Source organism: Tinamus guttatus, unplaced genomic scaffold (genome assembly GCF_059628265.1).
Source record: "Tinamus guttatus ecotype Peru unplaced genomic scaffold, ASM5962826v1 Tinamus_guttatus_pri_ptg000079l, whole genome shotgun sequence".
Lineage (NCBI taxonomy): Eukaryota > Metazoa > Chordata > Aves > Tinamiformes > Tinamidae > Tinamus > Tinamus guttatus.
Genome location: NW_028288613.1, coordinates 5,054,913 through 5,075,276, shown reverse-complemented (window position 1 = coordinate 5,075,276; position 20,364 = coordinate 5,054,913). Strand labels below are relative to the sequence as shown.

Below are 20,364 nucleotides of genomic sequence, written 5' to 3'. Positions count from 1 at the left end.
CGCGGGGCAGCGGCCCCTGAAGCAAAGGCAAGAGGTAGGGCAGGAAATAGCCCTTAGTGCGGCTTGTTGGTGATGGAGAGAGAAGCTGGACTTCGAAAAGCTAAAGCAAAACTCAAGACATCAGCGAGGGAAGGTTGTATTTGTCAAGGGTGGAGGGAAGAATAGGGCTCAAGTCACTGTAAGACAGGAGAGATCTACATATGGCATTAACCAAAACATCCCTAGCGCTGCACGGACTGAAGCTGGAGACCTAGGGCCGTGCAGGGTTGTGCCAGCCTTGAGGCTCTAGTGCTCAGTTTGCAGCGAGGTGGTGGGAGCCGCAGGGGGTTTGCGCTGTGGCTGGAGCAAGGGCTGCAGAGCCAAGCGCAGGTTGTCAGCGCCGAGGGGGCTGCGCTGCGGGCGGCTTCGCGCTCCCCGAACGAGGGAGGAGGGAAAAACTTGGGCACGAACCACTAGAGATCAGCCAGGAAAAGGAGAGCGGGGCAGGTGCTGACAGAACATTTCAAAAAAAGGGAAGTAGGAGAGTGTTCGACAGGGTATGGGGGCAGGATAGTGGGAAACAGGACAGCTGGGAGCGGGGCCAAAAGGTGCAAAATGGGCTGGAAAGGAAGGACTAATATTTGTTGCCTGTAATGGCCACTGTCTGGCACAGCTGCAGCGCTGAGGATGGAGGAGTTGAATCTCCAGGTGCTCTCTTGAATCTCCACCAAATTCATCCCAAGTTAGTGCTGAGTCTACTTACCAAATGGAATGGGGCTTGTGTTAAATAGTGCTGTAATGGCTGCAGCTAATCTTGTAGTAGCTGCATTTTCCTTATCCTGAAGTTGTACGTTGTATTTCTGTATAGGGCCTGCATTACTCTGTAAGCTGCTAAAGTTTAACTCTACACTGTAATGTCCACATAGATTTAATCTGCATCTACCAGCACTCAGACTCAAGCTTGAATATAATACTGTGGAATTTTCTTTCATGGTTTTGTTACCTCCTTGTAAAAAAATGAAGAAGTTCATTATGTGTATTCTAACCCAGATCCTTGTTAGTGGAGACAAAAGCAAGAAAGAAACGTCCTTGGAGAACTCCTGAAAGCTTTTCTTAAGGGCAGCACTGGCAGGGTGTTAGGGGAGGTGCGTGGGAGGTGCTGGTGCTTCCTCTGGGATTGTAAACCAGCTCCCTTGTTGTGTGACAAGCCTGGGATTCATCAGGATGCCAAACGCTGCTCCGTGGCTTGGCCTGTTCCTCCCTCCAGCAGCTGGAGCTCAAATCTCCGGCTCGTGCCCAGGCCTGGCCCTGTGTGCGGTGTGGGGAGCGGCGCGGAGCTGCCTGCGGAGCCTCCCCGCGGCGCTGAGCACCGACCCCAGGTGCTGGCACGTGGGACAGTGCAGTGTGCGACTGAACAGACCCACCGGGGAAAAGGAGAAGACACCAAGAAACGGCAAAAGACGTTTTAAAAGCCAGGTTTTCAAAGCAGTCCCTTTGCATGAGCGTTTAGCAGCAGCGCATCCTTCTCGGGGAGTCGCCTTTCACAAGCCCATGTGATTGATCTTGCAAACACCGAGGTGCTGAGGAGGTTTGTGTCGGGAGGGAGGGGAAAGTGCTCAAGTAACTGTCCAAGGGGCCTCCTGCGCCCCTGTGTGTTCTCTGCAGCTCAGAGCGAGCAGAGACGCTGCTGCTTGGCCACCCTTAAAAGCTCCATACGATAGATAGTGCTTGCAGTTCTGTGCAGATTTCCTAGATTACTGGAAACAATTTAAGCTGCTAATGAGTAACTTAGATCCTAGGATCCATGAACAGTTTAAGTAGAAAGCAGCCCAGAGTGAAAGCTTTTACAGGCTCCCCAGAAGGTAATTAGGAAGAGCAAGGCTAGTGTTAACTTCCTTTTAACTGCAGGCATTTGCAGATCAAAGTTACTGTTTTAAATCAAGTATTTTTCAAGAATCACTTATGCAAGTGAGTCTTTTACATAGTGATATTTTAAAATGTTATACACAGCAGAGGAATGAACCAAATACTGGAGGGAGATTTTAGTTAAGTGAAAAGCACTGGAACAGTTTGCAGAATCTGCATCCTACCAATAACTAAATCAATGCCACTAACTTGAGAACATGTTGGTCCTGCCTTGCAAAACAGGAAGAAGTGCCTGCTCTTGCTATGCTCCTTGCTTGCCCTTTTCCTGCAATTCTGTAAAAAGAAAAAAAATACATATCATTTTTACTAATTTCTGAATGACAGGTAAATTTTGAATCTTACATTTCACTGACGTAATTTGATTTTTTTAGGCTCATACAGTTTAAGTATAGCCTTTTACTGTAGTAGGAAAGCTTCCTTAAATACAGTGGTTCTTGCCAGCAGCTCTTTGCAGTGATCTGCAATCCAGTCCACCAGTCCCACCTATAGCTCCCAAACATATTTTGGCCCCATTCATGACTGCATTAAAGCTCACGAGGCCAAGGTCATGATTTGTCTTGCACTGTGTCTCTGTGCCCAGTTTGGAGCAAGGCTCCTTTATTCCAGCTGTCTCTGTCTTTAATCACCAATTTTCATTTGAAACACTCTTAAAACACAGAACAAGAACATTTTAGTGGAAACAAAACTTAGAAAGTTGCTATTCAAGCAGCTTGCTTCTGTTGGTTTACTCCTGAAATCGCTTTAATCAAGCCACATTTGCATCTAGCACCATCAGCCTTGAGCAGTTCTGTGATCTAATCATGGTGTTTTACAATCTCTGCTTTATTAAGCTTCACCAAACATCTTAAACTTCAGTTAAAGATGAACCAAACCCAGCTTGCTTTAGAATTCATTTTACTGCTTCGACGATCTCCAGCTATCCAAACATTGTGTTAAAGTGTAGTTGTGGCGATACATAGAGGTTCATCTGTTGGTCAGAAGTAGTTTTTGAGCACTGAAGGTAGAATTTTGTATAAACCAGTGAAATGAGACAATGAAGACAGTTGTGTCTGTAAAGTTCACGTCTGCTAGATCTGTTGTTAAGTAACCTAGTCCAGAGAATACTACATGGGGTAGTTCAAAATATTTTGAGATCTGCATTGTGACAATCTCAAATACTTTTTAAAAAATAGTAACTTATGCAAGTCCCCTTATAAAGTTGTTCCATTATCTGATGCAATGACCATTACTACATTCATCCTTACATGATTAGGGTTTTGCTTGGATAATATTAAAAACACATAACTTTTCAGATCTCCCTTATGACAGGGGAAAGACAACGGTTCCATACACCTTCCAAGACAAAAAAAAAAAAAAAAAAAACCCCAATTTGTGATCCGCGAAGCTCCAGACCAGGGTCTCCATTCAGTCCTTAGGAAAATCATGTATTGGATCTTCGCAGAGCGAGTTTCTGGGCCCATGAAGGAGATGACGGTGAACAGCCAGAATAGATTTACCAAGGGTGAAACTGCTGCTTTCTAGGGTAGAATAACTAGTTTTGTGGACAAGAGGATTCAGCACTAACTGGATGACACCTAGATACTGTGCCCAGTTCTGCGCCCTTCACGACAGAAAGGACATTGATAAAGTGGAGCGAGGGCAGCAGAGAGGCCCCAAAGGGTCAGGTGCTGGAGTATTTGCCCTGTCAGGGCAGGCTGAGGGAAAGGGGCTTGTTCTGGAGTAGGGGAGGCTTTGATGAGAGCTAAGGGCAGCCCCTGGGTACCTCGGGGGAGGTGAGCAGGAACAGGGGGCCGGGCTCCTCACAGGGAGCCCAAGGGACGGCTGCCCAGGGAGCCTGCACAGCCTCCAGCCTCAGAGGGTGTCAGGGCCAGGCTGGCCCCAGCCCTGGGTAACAGGGTCCAATTTCACAGCAGGAGGTTGGAGCAGAGCCCTCCTGCAGCCCCCTTTACCCATAATCACAACAACTGAAGGGCAGCCACAGGCACCACAGCAGCGGCAGCACCCACCATCCCCTGTGGAAGGAGCGCTCTGGTGCTGCCACCCCTCGAGGCCTGCCTGAGTCACACACACCCCACACGGGTTGTGCTTAGGAAAACACTAAGGAGGGATTCAGCAAGCAGCATGGACAGGAGGACATGGCCATAGCCTGAAGCATCAGAAGTTCCTCAGGAACTTAAGACATTTTTCCTTAACAGGGAGGGTGAAAGCACCCTGGACCAGGCTACCTGGAGAGGCTGTGAAGTCTTCTTCTCTGGAGATCCTCAAAATCCACCTGGATGAGACCCTGTGCTATGTCCTCTAGGTGTCCCTGCTGGAGGTGCCTTCCAACCTTAATGACTCTATGATTTTAAGGGGACAGGCAGCTGCTGCACAGAGACAGGGACAATGACAGCAAGGCTTCAGTTCCTGAGAAGTGACTGGGATCTGGAAAACTCAGAAAGACAGGAAAAGAAGAGGAAGACGAGTGCTACAACTTGTGTTCATACATGTCAAATTTCCCTAAGGTTGCTTAGGAAGGAACCGCGTCCCCCATACCGTCACATTCTCCTCATCCACCTGGCAGGGAAAGTAGTAGGCACACTGACAGGCACCGAATTCCTGTCCTCAAGTACCTTTCAACAAGAAGTCAGGACGCTAGAGAAGCTAATTCCAGAAGTTGTTTATTTATCATTGAAGAAACACACAGCAGCAAGTTCTGTATCGGCTTCAGTATGACCAGATAGTTCATTATTGTTACTGCACCCCAAAATTGAAGTCAACATAGCCATTACTACAAACCACTTTTTTGGAAAGGGAAAGAATGTACCCTGAAGACAAAGAATTGGAGGGGAGGGGGTAATTTCTCCAAAACCACACATTTTAAATATGACAATATTTATAAATCTTTGAAAGGCATGACTTATCCAGTAATGGAAAAAGCAGTTATGCTGTTGGCAACAGAAAATACATAGCAATATGCTTACCAAAACGCTTGCATGGTAAAAGCTCTGTTTTGTGGCTGTACACTGAGCAGTACACGTTACTGGAACATTACTGCAAAACAGCTCCAGAGGCAGATGTATTCAAGTAAATCTACAGAAAATATCCCAGTGTAGCTAATGCTCATAATGCTTATTATTGTATTTAATTCAAATGTCAACACTTACTGAATTTAGATAATGATAAAATACGTCCCTCAAAATCACTTACCCTCAAAAATACCTAAATAAGAGAGGGTTTAATATCCTTTTTTTGGCTAATTATGGTAATTGATCCAGCTCTGCTTTTCAGTAATTCCACCACAATATGAACACAAGTGTTTTCAAATACACCTTCTTTGATGATAATTCCCCATTCCAAATTAACAACAACTAAAAAGGTAGCTTGTTTTAGTGAAAGATAGAAGTATTACTCAAGATAGCTGTTGGGACTGTTTATTTTAACAACAAGTGATCCATGAAATAAGCAATATTTGAAATTTCAAAAACTGGCATTAAATTTCCAAACTTCTGCTGTGACTTTTGTGCATGATCGATCTATATGAGTAAGTAATTCAGGCTCATGCTTTCATGTTATCTCAAAATATTTGTTAAAGAATTCCAATTGAGAAGATTCATAAGCACAAATATAACCTGTGGATTCAATCCAATCAAGGCTAAAACATGGGTTGAACTGCTCTGATTTTCGCTCAGCGTCGCACAGTGGTCCACCCTTCTTCATCTGTCTCGTTTTTCGTACGGCGAAGAGGCTCCCGCTCTTTCTCGGTTTTCCAGGAGCCCTTCTCCTTCTCCCCGTCTTTCTCCCGCTCCTTGGACGCTGCGGGGGGAGCGGAGGCCGCAGGGGCAGGGGGCGCAGGCCGCCGCGCTGCCTCCCGTTCCTCCCCACGCTCTTCCCTCCTGTCGTCAGCCCGGCGCCAGGAGCTCGCTACAACAGAAGCACATGGAAAACGTTTGTTACCTTCCACCTGCAGCCTGCAAGAGCCCAAATAAACACACCCAAGCCCGGGTCCCATTCAGTTGTTCTCTATCTTGCCAGTGGTACTGTGAGGATGACAATAAATGCAACTTGACAATGAAATAATGGATGGCAAATTCCTCTCAAGCCTCTTTTCAGATTCAGCATCGCTGTGAACAACTGAATACTGACATCTTTAAAAGAGAGTAACTGAAATAAGAATGTTCTGTTGATGTACAGTTTTATGATGTAAAATATATTTTTATTTTACACTAATATCAGAATTATAAAAAGCACAGAATGCATCTCGTTGAGAAAAGCTGAATCTTGAAAATAGAAAGACCCTAGCTGGAAACAATTACGTAAAAACGTTTTTGGTGTTCAGTGTCTCAAAACAATAAACTCCTGTTCAAGTCTTCTGAAACCAAAAATGGCACTGGCTCATACAACTCCACTGATAACAGTATTCAGAAACTCTTCACTTATACTAAGAATCGCTCTTTTTCATCAAAAGGAGCTCATATTTTTCACCCTAGTTATGTTTATGTAGTTATAAACAAAGCTGTATCAAATAACACCTATATCAAAACAGTCAGTCAAATTATAAAACAGTTCTTGATGTCTTAAGAAAAAAAATCTGCACATGGAGAACCATCATCATCATGCAGCTGGAAGTTCTGTTCAGGTTTGTTCACCAAGATCACTGCATGACAGCACCCAAATTCACAGACCACTGACACAGAGGGCTGAAGCTAAAATGAAATGAGATTCTGAACGTAAGAATTCGTTAGAATTGCTCCATGTGATCTCTCAGCGTATGCATTTTCTGTTACTGTATTTTTTGAATACAGTATTAATAAATGTATATAATTGAAACAGATGATTAATCAAAATTAGTATCATTAATAGTGTGGAACGAATAAGGCCCTATTTGCAAATGCCGCCTCTGAGAAATGAGATAGAAGTGATTTTCTGGGATGTCCACCTTGACACTTCACAGCAAGGTTACCATACACTAAAGCTTTGATGTATTTATCACTTTGCTGACTGCAAATATAACTTATTCCCACTACAACACCTATCACTGCAGGCCAACATGAAGGACCTATAATGTAGGTGAGCACTTAGCAATAAGGAAACTTACGCTCTTCACGGTCGGATCTGAGTGGTGGCCCCCTTCTTGGGGGCAGGTCTCTGTCATCCATGCGTCGGTCTCTCATGTCACGACCACCTCTGTCCCACTCCTCACGACGGCTCGAGTCCCTCCAGCTAGAAGTCTCCTCAGCTGGTCCTCTCCTCCAGCCAGCATCATCCCTTTTGCCATTTGAAACATTAGGTAAGTTTAAATGTTAACATTTTACCTCTGCTACAGTAAGAAGAGACAGCAAATCAGGACACAGATACGTAATTTTCCCCCCCAGAAACACTGGGCACATATTTAAGCAGCAAAGTCAAACCTGGGCCGCCTGAAGCGATCGTCCCTGTCGAAGTCGCGCTCTCTGTCCGGTTCTCGGTCCTTCTCGCTCTCGTCCCGGTCTTTGTCTCTATCCCACTCGCGCTCCATCGGGGGCCTGGCGTCGCGGGGGGGCCCCCAGCTGTCCTCCCGGGCCTTCTCGCGCTCTCGCCACCCCCCTGCAAGCCACAAAGTCACCTGGGACTCAATTCGGAGCTCTACACAGACACAGCATCCTACACCTTCCTCACAGAAACTGGTTCTTGAGCTTTGTGCGCCCCAAGGATCTTGCTCAGGTTTTACAGCAAACACGTACGTTTGAATAAAAGCCATTCAGACGAAATGTGAGGAAACTGCTTCATACCAACTGTACACCTCACATACCACGACTGCTTGTAACGGATCAGCACAGAGATGTTTATACTCTGCACATTTCAGTCAGAAAAGGCCATGCTCCTCAGTGATTTTTGCAAAATGAGCAAAGGAAGAAATAAATAGGAGCTTAGATAGATTCATCTGTGAAAATCTGCAAGTGAGTATCTTAGGCAAACACATTCATAAGAACTTACTGCTTTTTAAAGCAGTACTTTAAAATGCAACTATCAGTTACCATCTATTTACACAACACATCCTTCATCCCATGATAATCTTAATTTACAGGTATTTAGGAATGGGAATTCTGTATTAGGCTTTTTTTTTTAAAAAAAAAAAAACAGTAGAGGAGAAATCTATGAAAAGAGTACTAAGATTTATGTATTTACCATCTACTTTTTGCAGCTGATATGGTAAACATGTAAATGTCAACAAAAGAGACAATGAAAAACATTTAAACATCATCAACACATGTCATAGGAACCTGAAAGAAAGGCAGTATTTGCTAGCAGTGAGAGCAAATAAACTATATATGTATGGGAACTATGTAAGAACAAGATCATGGGCAGTTGAGGTTTGAGTTCAAACTCCTGCTCAAAGCAGGACTTTCAAGGAAGAATCTCCAAACCAATAAAAACAAATGGTAAAAACAGTAATATTTTTGTACACTAAAAAGAAGATCAAAACTAGAACAACTTGGAATCACTTATCTAAAATCCTCCTTAGAAAGAGGTTAACTTCAAACATATTTTTAAAAGTAGATGAAACGGGGAGAAATGAAGGTGTGCATATCTAATCGAAAGGTCTTCCTTACCAGGTCACTGAACTTGCACATTTTGGTTTTTGCACACCAGACAGGCAAGCTTCCCCACATTACTATGTGACCTCTAGGTATCTCCTGGGAAAGTAATACACACTTGCTGCATTTAACTTTTTTCTCTAATTCAGACAAATGAAAAGGATTAATTTTAAGGGCCCATATTAGCCAAATTAATTCAGACATTTTTAGAGAGTTGCTGCTCCCATCATCAACACTAACTGCATCGCAGCAGCCCATGCTCCAGAGGTCATTTACCTGGTTTACCAAAGGGTCTCCAAGGTCCTGGCCTGGAATCCTCCCCGCTCCGCCACGGCCCCCTGTCATCGTCTCTTCTGGAGAGCCTGTCATCATCTGAGCTCCGCCACGGGCCCCTGTCGTCATCCAGCCCGCGCCGGGGCGGCCTGTCATCATCCATGCCACGCCTGGGACCCCTGTCGTCATCAGCTGCTCGCCAGCTGCCCCTGTCGTCATCCAGCCCGCGCCTGGGTGGCCTGTCATCATCCAACATACGTCTGGGTGGCCTGTCGTCATCCAGCCCGCGCCTCGGTGGTCTGTCGTCATCCAACATACGTCTGGGTGGCCTGTCGTCATCCAGCCCGCGCCTGGGTCCTCTGTCGTCATCTGCTGCTCGCCAACTGCCCCTGTCGTCATCTAAGCCACGCCTGGGCGGCCTGTCATCATCCAGCCCACGCCTGGGTGGCCTGTCATCATCTAAGCCACGCCTGGGCGGCCTGTCATCATCCAGCCCACGCCTGGGTGGCCTGTCATCATCCAAGCCACGTCTGGGTGGCCTGTCGTCATCCAAGCCACGCCTGGGACCCCTGTCGTCATCTGCAGCTCGCCAGCTTCCTCTGTCGTCATCCAGCCCGCGCCTGGGTGGCCTGTCATCATCCAAGCCGCGCCTGGGTGGCCTGTCCTCATCCCCTTCGCGCCTAGGTGGCCTGTCCTCTTCGCCTTCACGCCTAGGTGGCCTGTCCTCAGCCGACTCCGAAGGACGCTCCTTTTCTTCGGGAGCGCCTCGCCGGGGCAGATCGTCCCCTCGCCGAAAAGATCTTTCATCATCTCTTGCTTCTCCTCTGCGCCAGTCCCTGCAAAAGCACAAGGAATGAGCAAGCAGGAGAAACTGGCCCCATCCATGTTAGATTAATGGCATCAAACCCCTCAAGGGTACAATTTCCTGGAAGACCCACTTGACATGGGGTTACAAAGACATCTACAGTGTTTGCAGGTTTCATACACAGGTTCTGATGGCCTCACTGCTACAGGAAACTGACAGGTAACCTTTTCTACAGCTTCAGCAAAGACTGAATAGTTTATTATCTCCTTCAAAACCACAACTGTTTAGTTGTCCCTGATGGCCCATCTGCTGCAACACAACAGAGAACAGGTTTGGCTACCAGACTGAGCCTAATGTGAAAAACCTCTAGCTAACTCCAAGAATCTGTATTAAAAAAATAAAATAAAATAAAATAAAAATAAAGCCACGTCCACCAATTATCCCCCTTCTATATGCCCATAACAACCCTATAATCTAGTCTGTGTTTCCATATGCTCTGGCACAGTTCTGGCTCAGGACTTTCAGTGACAAACATCCACACCTAGACTGTGCATGACACCTTAGGAAGCTCGTGACACAATCCACTGCTGCTGCTCGTGCCAACTGACTGCAACAGGGATCACTGGGTCCTGGCAGGCTGTCAGCACCTGCACAGACTCCCCTTACTACGATACATGTGGGGAGACTTTCCCTGGGGCTTTACCACAACACTTTAGAATATGCTTGGTTTAATAACACTGGAAAAATCAGGCACAACTGACCAGCAGTTAAAGCCTCCTATCATTTCTAAGGACGTGCTGTTTATTTTAATGCCTGCAGTCCACTCAGGCACCCAGTAGACAGCATTCAGCAGGTCATTTTCACAACCCCATTGTATGTAGTAAAGGCAAGACTATTTTTACATACACATGTGAACCACAAACCTTGACTTTGTCACCAGATTAATATATTTTATACAATTAATTTTAAAAAATCTTCCTCAACAATGAAGAGGAATAAGCAATAGTACATTACAAGGTTGGAAGGTGTTTGGAAGGTGGTATGTACCTCTTGGAAACAGAAATGTTGTACCTATTTGTGTTGGGATTGACTTTCTTCACCTCTTAAAAAATTGTTATACCCCAATTACCTTTCCACAGGAGCTCTCCGCCACTCAGATTCCGTCTCACCACCTCTTCTCCAGGAGCTTTCAGACTCCCTATCACCCCAACGAGACTCCTGTAGGTCAGGACAAATTAAGAGCATTCTCTTAATTCAATTCAATTACTTTTTTTTTTTTTTTTTTTAAATACAGATTTTTAACTAATGACTTTTTAAGCATAGTATACTCTTAAATGAATACATTATTTCTTGTAGAGAATACTGAATGATCAGGTGGTCAAATAAGTTAAATGTGGTCTTAGCCGACTGATTTTATTGATTACATAGGGTAAAAAACAATAGGGCCCCCTTCATGCCATGCACTGTACTAGCAGGGCAGAGTATATGGAAAGTTAAAGCACAAGAAAAGCTTATTACAACTAAGCACATGAACAATATGACAGCGAGCTGTAGCTACTGCTGTTCACTAAAAACATGTTCCACCAGTTTTACTTTCCTACTGGAGAGGACAGTAGGAATTCACTTACACAACGCTTCTCTTTTTTTAAAAGCGCTTTTTAAGCACTTTAGAAGACATCATGCTGATTAACTAAAGGTTTCTAAAGCAGAGACCATTTTGTTCAGCACTTATCCACCCTTCACCTGAGACCTCGACACAAAAACAGTTATTTGCAACTCAAGCTGCTCATACGCAAAGGAATTTCTTTCACTAAAGGTAAAATGTCTTATCTACTTCCACGTAAAGACAAACCAGGTAAACATTTTTGACACCTAAGTGGTTTACTCATTTTTCCCACCATAGAAAGCCAATTAGACAAGTAATGCAAACAAGTGATTTCACATAATCGACGACCTCTTTAAAAAGGTGTAATCCAGCTGGACCACATAACTAAAACCACTCTCGAAAACTCTCTGTACTTGTCAAAGTTTGAACTTCAGTACAGGAACTCACAAATCCTTTCTTCTATGAGTTTCTATTTAAACGTTTGTGGTAATGTTCTTGTAGAAATGACCCAACAAGCAATGGGACTGAGGGAAAATACAACAGATTCCTGCAAATAATGTTATTTCTCTAGTGGTACAAATATCCTTCTCAGAATGTGACTCAACTTTTCCATACCAGTCAAGTGCCCATGGCTGAGAGTGCCTCATATAAAACACACTGGTGATGGTAGTCTACCAGGTAGATAATCAACAACAACAACAAAAAACTTTCAAAGCAAGTTTTGCAAACTTCTGATTTCTTATCTTCATAGAATTATTCACTAAAGCCTGCACTAAAGAAGGGTAATGGCTAAAGTGAATGACATTTAAAAATAGTCCTTTTACTAGTAAGCTTTGAAAAAGTGGGAGTTTAAAATGTTTGCAGCATTCAGTTGCATTTCTAAAATATTTGATATTTAATTTGAAAATAACTTATTTCTCTTTGTTTCCTGTTGTATTGGGATAGTGATTTTTCCCAATGCTTCTATTCGCAAGTACAAGTTGCAAACACCTCATTTAATGAATAAGAATATAGTTTTATATTTTATAAGAATTATGCTTAAGACTGGGATTTTCCTTCGGTACACACTCTAATCTCTGACTTTGGTGTATGTCATTACACTTACTTCTAGTATAGTTCTCATTTGCATTATAGAAAATGGTATTCGATGTTCTTTTTAGGCTTTATTCTTTTACTTTTTAAGCAGATTGGAGAGCTTGATGGTTTACTTGTTTTGCTTTATTTTTAAGCTGACATAATATTAATAATAATTAACTGCTAAATCAGCTGTCCATGCTACAACTGATTGCACAACACTGTTACTTGTACCTGAACTTTCAGTTACTCACAAGTCACCTGCAGAAACAGGAGCAGAAGGAGTGAAAAAGAAAAAAAAAAAAAAGAAAAAAAGGGGAAAAAAAAAAAAAAAAAGGCTAACATTTACCTTTCTTGAAAATGGGTCATCAAGACCCCTCCTTTCTTCTTCCCTGCGGCGCTCTCTTTCTTCTATCTCCATTTCTCTTTGACGCTTTTTCTTCTCCAGCTCTTCCAGTTTTTTGACCCGCTCCTGGTACTCCCGCTGCTCCTGCTCGCGTTTCTCTCGCTCAATGCGCTCCTTCTCCTCACGCTCTGTAAATAAAACACACAGCAAATACAACTATGCTACCCTTGAACTGTATTCACAAATATTCAAAAGTATCCTAAATACAAAGCACTACGGACAGAAACCATGATAGGTTCCTGCCATCTGGAACTGCTGCTGCTAGATAGGGAAGACAGACAGTGTCCCAATACCTATACGTTAAATCCCACGTACAGACTACAGATATGCCAGTAAAAATATCAATAACTGACTCACGTAGGATGAAAGAGTCCTCCTTAGAAAAGGTTAAAAATAGTAATAATCAACTAGCCAAGCCAGAATTTTGCTATCCAGGATTTGTTTCATTAGTTTTTAATATTGGACGGTTATAAACCTCTGTACTTAAAACCTTCATCCACTAAGCAACAAGAAAGCAGGAATTTATCTTAAGGGATGTCTATGAGTTCATCTTAAATCCTTAAATCCTTGGAACTGGTTATCAGACAAAGCAATTCAGTATCACAGCAAGCTGCAGGAGTCACAGGAGTCTAGCTGTCAGTCTAACATCAAGATTCCCTTTCTGTCCTGTATGACATGTGCCATGGACAGTGGTCAGAACTCAAATTAAAAGATTAAAATCAAAGATTCAATTTTTCACTAGTGCTTCTTATCTCTTTATTCCTGATTGGAGAAAAGGAAGGGCAGGAAATATTTATAGGAGTGGAAACCAAAAAGTTTTTTGCTTTCTCCCTCCTGCATACATGTAAATCCAGGACGTGCATTGGATAGAATGGAGAGGCGGAGCAGCTAACAGAGATGGTCTCTACCACTGACTGAAGGAGAACAACCTTCCTCTAATATTGTGAGGCAGGGAAACCTGAAGTTAAGCAAGTACAGCTCTGGAATGGGTGAGGAATACAAGAGACACCGTATCCACATTCCCAGCCTACCTTTGAGCAGTTGTTCCTCCCGCAGCCGCTGCTCCTCCTCCTCCTTCTCCTTGTAGTAGATGATGCGCCTCTCCTCTTTGCGCTGCTTCTTGCGCTCCTCCAAGCGGTTTCGTCTCTCCTCTGCCAACCTCTCCTGGAACTGCTTGAGTTTATCCTGACACACAAAGAGGTCACATAAAGCCATCATAACTCACATGCCTAAGACACAAACAGTTACAGAGAATAACAAGCTAAGGGCAATATACTAACTTAGCTCTATTACAGAAGCTTAAGCTTTCTGCTTAAGCTTTAGGTATTAAGCAACTTGTTAAAATGTTTTTTAAAAAAAATTCTACTTCTTATCACAACATAGGCATATAAGAAAAGCTATAAAAATCTCAGAAAAAATATTCAAAATGTAGAGCATGAAACCAGTCAACAGTTCTCTTCCTGTCCTCTTAGTTTAATTGTTATTAAACTTCGAAGACCTGTGACTTCAGGTACCCAATGGTTTGAGTATCAAAATAATTATCAAACAAAAAAGTTAAAGAAAAATACACACAAGCACTTATTTCCACATATTTCTTGGCTTCAGAATTAATTTTTCAGTATGATTCTACCAGAGTAAGTTCAAAATACTGTACAGATAGCTGTTTAGACACAAACTATATGATGGATCTCTACCAGTGAAATTGTATTAAAATGAGTAACTTAACTACCTTTGAGACAATTATTTTCTATATAACTTATTTCAGAACTGGACATTAAAGAAGCTGTAAATGATAAAATCTAGGAGTGGATAAAAGGTTTTTTTTTTTTTTCAGTCAAAACAGGAAGCAAATGATGTCATAATTCTGAGTCACTGTACGTGCTTTTTTCCACTTTCATGAAGAATCACAGGGTCACAAGTTAAAATCCTCATTTCATTGTAAGACCAGATTTTTTGTACCTCATAAACTGTTCGTCGAGATGCTTTGAGCCTGGCTTCAAATAGATCTCTATCCTCCAGCATCCTTGATAGTCTGTTCTTATGCTCAAGGGCTTTCTCACGCTCCAACTGCAAAGTAGTGATCTAAAAATAAATAATATTAATGTATTACAAGGTGAGACATCACTACATGCTTGCAATCAATCCACCCAAGCCACTACCCAAGTCAGAAAGACACTGAAGAATTAAATTGCAAAGCTAATAGTTGTATCTATCAACCTCCTATCTCCTCTGAATTGATCTGGAAAAGAGAACCTGAAAAAAAGAGAAAGAAAAAGAAAAAACCCACACTCATTACCAATGGATTTTACTACCTGAATCAGAAATTCTTACCCTTTCTTCCTCTTGTTGCTCCCACAGCTCCATATCGTGCACTCTTTGTTCCTCGTAGGCAGTCTTTATCAATGGAATTTCTTCTAAGCGCTTCGCTCTCTCGAAGTAGTCAATCTACATAAAGACAAGGTAACTTTAGCCGGACATATGCAAAGACCAAACCTGGAATTCTCAGTTTTTGGCATTTCCCAAAGGAAACCAAGGAGAGGAGGCAAGACTGCAGCAAGCACATACACGATGCTCCCCCTAATGCTCTTCCCAGCACAAACTCCTGCTGGCTCCAGGCATTTCCCGGGCAAGATGGAAGTTTTTGTATATTCAGAGTGCATCAATGGATGCCTTTTTCCTCGCTCCCTGGAAGAGGGGCATTTCCAACGTAAAATATACTTTGGCAAGAAGTTCTAAGGCTCGCTGCTTGGAGAGTGTCTTCTTATTTGTTCTGAACTTGACTTCTACGCACTTCATTTGATGTCTCCTAGTTCATTATCCCTTGCAGTCAGTACAACTGCTCCCTATCCACAGCTGCTATGCCAGGTATAATAGCACAGATTTGGGGAAAAAAGATATGACACCAGTCAATCCCAGATATAGGTGTAATAATTTCCTTAGACATTCTTTACACAGAAGTTATATCATTGATAATTCTTGGTAGTTTTTTTTTTTTTTTAACCTTCCAGTTGCTCTGTTTTGACAGCTTTGAGGAACTCCAAGAGGAAGTCCTGCCTCACATTCCTTTTACAGAAGCTGTGCTCATCATAATAAGAACATCGCATTTACCCAAGTGCCTATTAATTCTACTCTTTACTGTATTTTCTGTGAGCTTGTCCAGTATGAGCATCAGGCTTACAGACCTACAACAGCACAGATCTTCACCAGAATCTTTCCGAGCAATTTTTTTCTCACACTTCTAGTCATCTTTTAGTACCAAATCAGGTTAAATGAACTATCAACAGCATCATACTATCTGTTTCATTTCTGAGTACACTAGGAAGTCCTGGGTGGTATCACTTTGTTCTTGTCATATATTTCTATCTACTCTGACAATCTATACTTCCATAGTCACCCAAGCTTCAGACATTTTCTTCTGCCACCAAGAAGAGTCTATCAAAGGAATGCTCTGTTTCAGGAGGACTAATGTAATAAATTTATTTGGCTTCTCTATAACAGCCTCACCTTCTCTGAAGGTTTCTCCGTCTCTGAACACTCCCTGAGAACAAGTCTTCACAACTAAGACCCACTTCACGAACAGCTTAAGGGTCTAGTCTCAAACTCACTGCATTAACTAGAATACACTTGTGCACTGACACTGGTAACTCAGTTGGCTTGTTATACAGGTAATGCTCCTTTTTACACTCACACAGGCAATGCAAATTGACAAAATTTTCAACACCAACATAATGGTGAAAGTCGTATCAGACAGACTTTTTTTGCATTCTTACTACTTTGTACCTTTTTCTCCTGATTCTTCAGTCGTTCCTGAAGCTCCTTCTTCTCTTTCTCCAGCTGTTCAACTTGTTTAGCCATAATAAAGTCAGGATCCAACTCTTCAAGATCCTACAATCAAGTGGTCAACACAAAACAAAACAAAGGTTGTCACAATTGCTGTTTCCACCGTTCTTTTAAGCTTCTCTGTAGTTCTCAACTGAGTAGGAGTAATTTGCTTTAGAATCTTTCTCAGTTTATTTTACTCTCCTTTGGGTAATTAGTAATTTATTTTTAAAGCTTTTTATCCCAATTTCTGAGACAATCCAGATATCCACAAGTAGGATCTCAATGTCTGTTTCATATTTTAACTCTTGTACAAACAATACGAGGTGGGGGGAAAGATAAGCACTCATCTGTGCGCTCCTCCTCTAAACTGCTGAACTTCATTCCTCCAGGTAGGAATAGGTCCTATCCAAACTCAGTCTCAAAATTTACTCACATTGTTGAGCAAATTAAGTATTTAAATGTCAAATTTGCAATCTTTTGACCATTTATAAAACCAGTTACAGCATAAAACCAGCAGAGAATTGGAGAACAGTGGAATTCTGACAGCCTAAGAGTGTAACAACACAACATAAAAAAATAACTTAGTACTTCGATACTAAGTTCCATACCTCAATGTCAATATCTTTAAATGCTTTGGCTCCCAGTTCAGTCTTCTTTATCTGCTCCAGGCGCTCCCGAACCGTCTTCTTTTTGATTTGCTCATGCTCCTGCAGGATTCGCTCCTTCTCCCTTTCCTTTGCTTCCTGGCGCAGTCTCTCCTCTTCTGCTTTACGGACTTTTTGTAGCTCTGCTTCGCGCTGCTCCAGCTCTTCCTTTTCACGCTGAATGTTCAGACTTTCAAGGCGCTCCTTCCTTTCCTCTATAGTCTGACGACGTGCAAGGATACGCTGATGCTCCTTCCTCGAATTCTTTAAGAAGGCATTGACTGCTAGCTGATGTTGTTCTTCCTTCTCTTGCTGAATTGGTATTAATGAGAAGACAATATGTGACATCTCTTTAGAAGGCACAAAGAACAGCAAATACTTCTCAATGAAAACTCTCATCAAACTTGACAACTGCATGAAAATACAACTGTATAATTGCAAATCTAATCAATTATCTAGGTGGCATGCAGAGCACTCTACAGAACCATGCGTACATGGAGCTGAAAGTTGCCTGCATGAGACAGTGTTCTGGCAACCTTGGTTGCTGCCTTTAGTACTGGACTTTCACACTCCATCCCAAGATCTTGCACGTGCATATGTCTGTGATGTAAGGCTGCATTAGTGAAGGAAGAGGAACACAATGCTTACGTGTTTGCCTCTGCATGTTCTGGCAAGCATAGCTGTGTCATATTTCACCATTTCATAATTAAAACATGTTTTTGTTGTTGTTTTTGTACACAGAAAGGAAAATATCCTGACACGAAATGCTGTCTGCGAGATAACAAAAGCACTGACTCAACAGTATAGGTGTGAACACTGTAAAACTGCCAATACAGAACACTCTTCACGCATCCCTGCCAGGATTCTCCTCGAGAACAGTGCGCAGTTCTCTGAAGAGACTCATGCTCTACACACAAGAAGGTGCAACTGGGCCAGCTCAGGGAGCTGCCCATTTTAATCAAGGGCAGCCAGCAGCACAGCACTGCAGCCAAGCCAGCCCCCTGCATTCAGCTGTGCTGCTCTTCTAACAGCTCAAAGATATTTTTAGTAACCTGTCACTTCTAGGACATTAAACAAAAACACTCAAAGATCTGTAATTTGTTCCAGATTTGCAAGTGCTTGAGGCAGCCGGAGGTGCCAAAATACCAGAAACACAATAAAAATCTTAAAATTTATCAAATTTGTAAATTATGATAAATTTGACACTATTTTAGATTTTGTAAAGCACTTTAGAAGTTTTGATGTGAATAGGGAAAGGGGGCAAAGAAAAAAAAAAAAAAAAAAGGAAGGTATCAACCTCGTGCACAGCTTCTCTAACCACACAGACCAGGATTAAACTTGCCCAAACTCAGACTCTACTCCAGTTTTACAAGCAGAGTCACTGGTGTTTGCCTGTCTGCCCAGCACGTTACACCTCTGTGCCAGACAAGACTAAGCAACAATTCTACCTACAGATACGCAGGTAAGAGATGCTTTTTCTTTTAAGCCAACACTGTCTAACATCAATCATTAACATAGCTTTGTGGAGGAAAACCTGCGTGGAATATTTTGAGCCTAAAGCATTACAGAATTAGTTACTTTTATGTAATTTACCTAGAATTAGATACCACAATACAGTGCTACTTCTTGGATTGGCTTTATGAATATCTCTTAATATTTCTAACAAGATAAAACATCAAACATTAACACATTATTAGAGGTCTTTTTAATATAAGGAAAAAATGAGATAAAATTGCCATTTTTTAATAAAAAATACTTTTTAAAAAGAGGAAAAAAATATTACCACTGCTCTTTTAAGAGAAGTGAAGGTTATCTGACCATAAACAAGGCACACCAAAAATCCCACACTGATTTATACCTTGCTCATATGGGGCTCTGGAGAACATGAAATGGGAGCTCATGGGTGAATCCGATCTTGAAAGCCAATGGCCCCAGAGAGAGAAATGAACAGGTCAACTCTTCAGTTGTGGGAGCTTTCATTCAGGTTTTTAGATTTCACTCTGAAGTTATATTCCAGGCGCTTTATCACTACAGTTTCTCCAGGAAGAGCTGAGAAAAATGGCTTTTGCATTTTCACAAGCGCAAATCAAATTTTAAATGAATGCTACCTTTGTAAAACCATAAATGGAAGGTTATTATTTGGGTAGAATCCAAATTTGAATATGAAAGACAGGAAATTTCAGTTCCGGCTTCTCATGTACATTTTGAGATGGTTCTAGTTATGACCAGACACTAACAAGCTGGGTGCATTTATGAATATTTTAGCCTTCTTCACAAGCACAAATGGCAAACTACTGTCAGGTAGAAAAATTAAAATGAATCTAATCTGAAAAAAGCACTCATAGAATCATAGAATCATAGAATGCTTAGGGTTGGAAGGGACCTCTAGAGATCATCTAGTCCAACCCCCCTGCATACGCAGGGACACCTAAAGCACGTGGCACAGGACTGCATCCAAGCGGGTTTTGAAGATCTCCAGAGAAGGAGACTCCACAACCTCTCTGGGCAGCCTGTTCCAGTGCTCTGTCACCCTCACTGTTAAGAAATTTTTCCTTAAGTTCCTATGGAATTTTTGATGTTTCAGTTTCCGGCCATTTCCTCTAGTCCTATCAGTGGCCACCACTGAAAAGAGACCATCACCGTCCTCTGCACTCCCTCCCTTGAGGTATTTATATACACTGATTAGATCCCCTCTCAGCCTTCTCTTCTCCAGGCTGAACAGGACTTAAAACAAACTTAAAAGCAAAAGCAGCTCATCATTACTGCCAAATTATATTAGACTGTTACCATAAAACAAGCAAAAAGAAGCAATACACTTCATAAAACACACCTATGTGAGCACTAACCTCTTCCTTCTCAAATCTTTGCAATGCTTTGTAAGATTAATCACTAGGTAGCTTGATGTCTTCTCTATGTCAAGGAAAGCTACACAAAGTAACTGCAGTGTAATATTCAAGTATGATCTCATAACTTCAACACAAGTTTATTTTACTAATCCAGAAAATCAAGATATATTAGAAGAGCAGAACACGTAGCAGGTGCAGAAGAACTAGTGTATTTTCAAATACACTAGTTCTATGCTACATTTGTGGAATTTATCATTGAGGTGTTAGCATAGTTCTTTCAAAGGCGATAGACAACAGTAATGATACTGATTTCCACTGCACTGAAAGCAGATTACTTGACTGAATAGTTGATCAGAAAAGCAGAAGTCTAAAAGACAACAAACGCACATCACAAAATGTACTTCAGGGAATGTCAGAATCCGTCAA

General features: G+C 42.2%; 1 protein-coding gene across 1 annotated transcript in view; it reads right to left on the bottom strand.

The window, feature by feature from the left end:
* Positions 1 to 5,390: 5,390 nt before the first annotated feature.
* The window catches only part of EIF3A (eukaryotic translation initiation factor 3 subunit A), a 29,164-nt gene continuing 14,190 nt past the window's right edge, over positions 5,391 to 20,364 (bottom strand). Inside the window, exons 12-22 of the mRNA XM_088520090.1 lie at positions 17,057 to 17,404; positions 16,407 to 16,511; positions 14,958 to 15,071; positions 14,586 to 14,708; positions 13,658 to 13,811; positions 12,570 to 12,754; positions 10,670 to 10,758; positions 8,739 to 9,571; positions 7,296 to 7,470; positions 6,983 to 7,152; positions 5,391 to 5,808 (exon numbers count right to left, since the gene is read on the bottom strand). Of these exons, the coding sequence (XP_088376216.1) occupies positions 5,573 to 5,808; positions 6,983 to 7,152; positions 7,296 to 7,470; positions 8,739 to 9,571; positions 10,670 to 10,758; positions 12,570 to 12,754; positions 13,658 to 13,811; positions 14,586 to 14,708; positions 14,958 to 15,071; positions 16,407 to 16,511; positions 17,057 to 17,404 (2,532 nt within the window). The 3' untranslated portion in view covers positions 5,391 to 5,572. The remainder of the gene's footprint in view (positions 5,809 to 6,982; positions 7,153 to 7,295; positions 7,471 to 8,738; positions 9,572 to 10,669; positions 10,759 to 12,569; positions 12,755 to 13,657; positions 13,812 to 14,585; positions 14,709 to 14,957; positions 15,072 to 16,406; positions 16,512 to 17,056; positions 17,405 to 20,364) is intronic.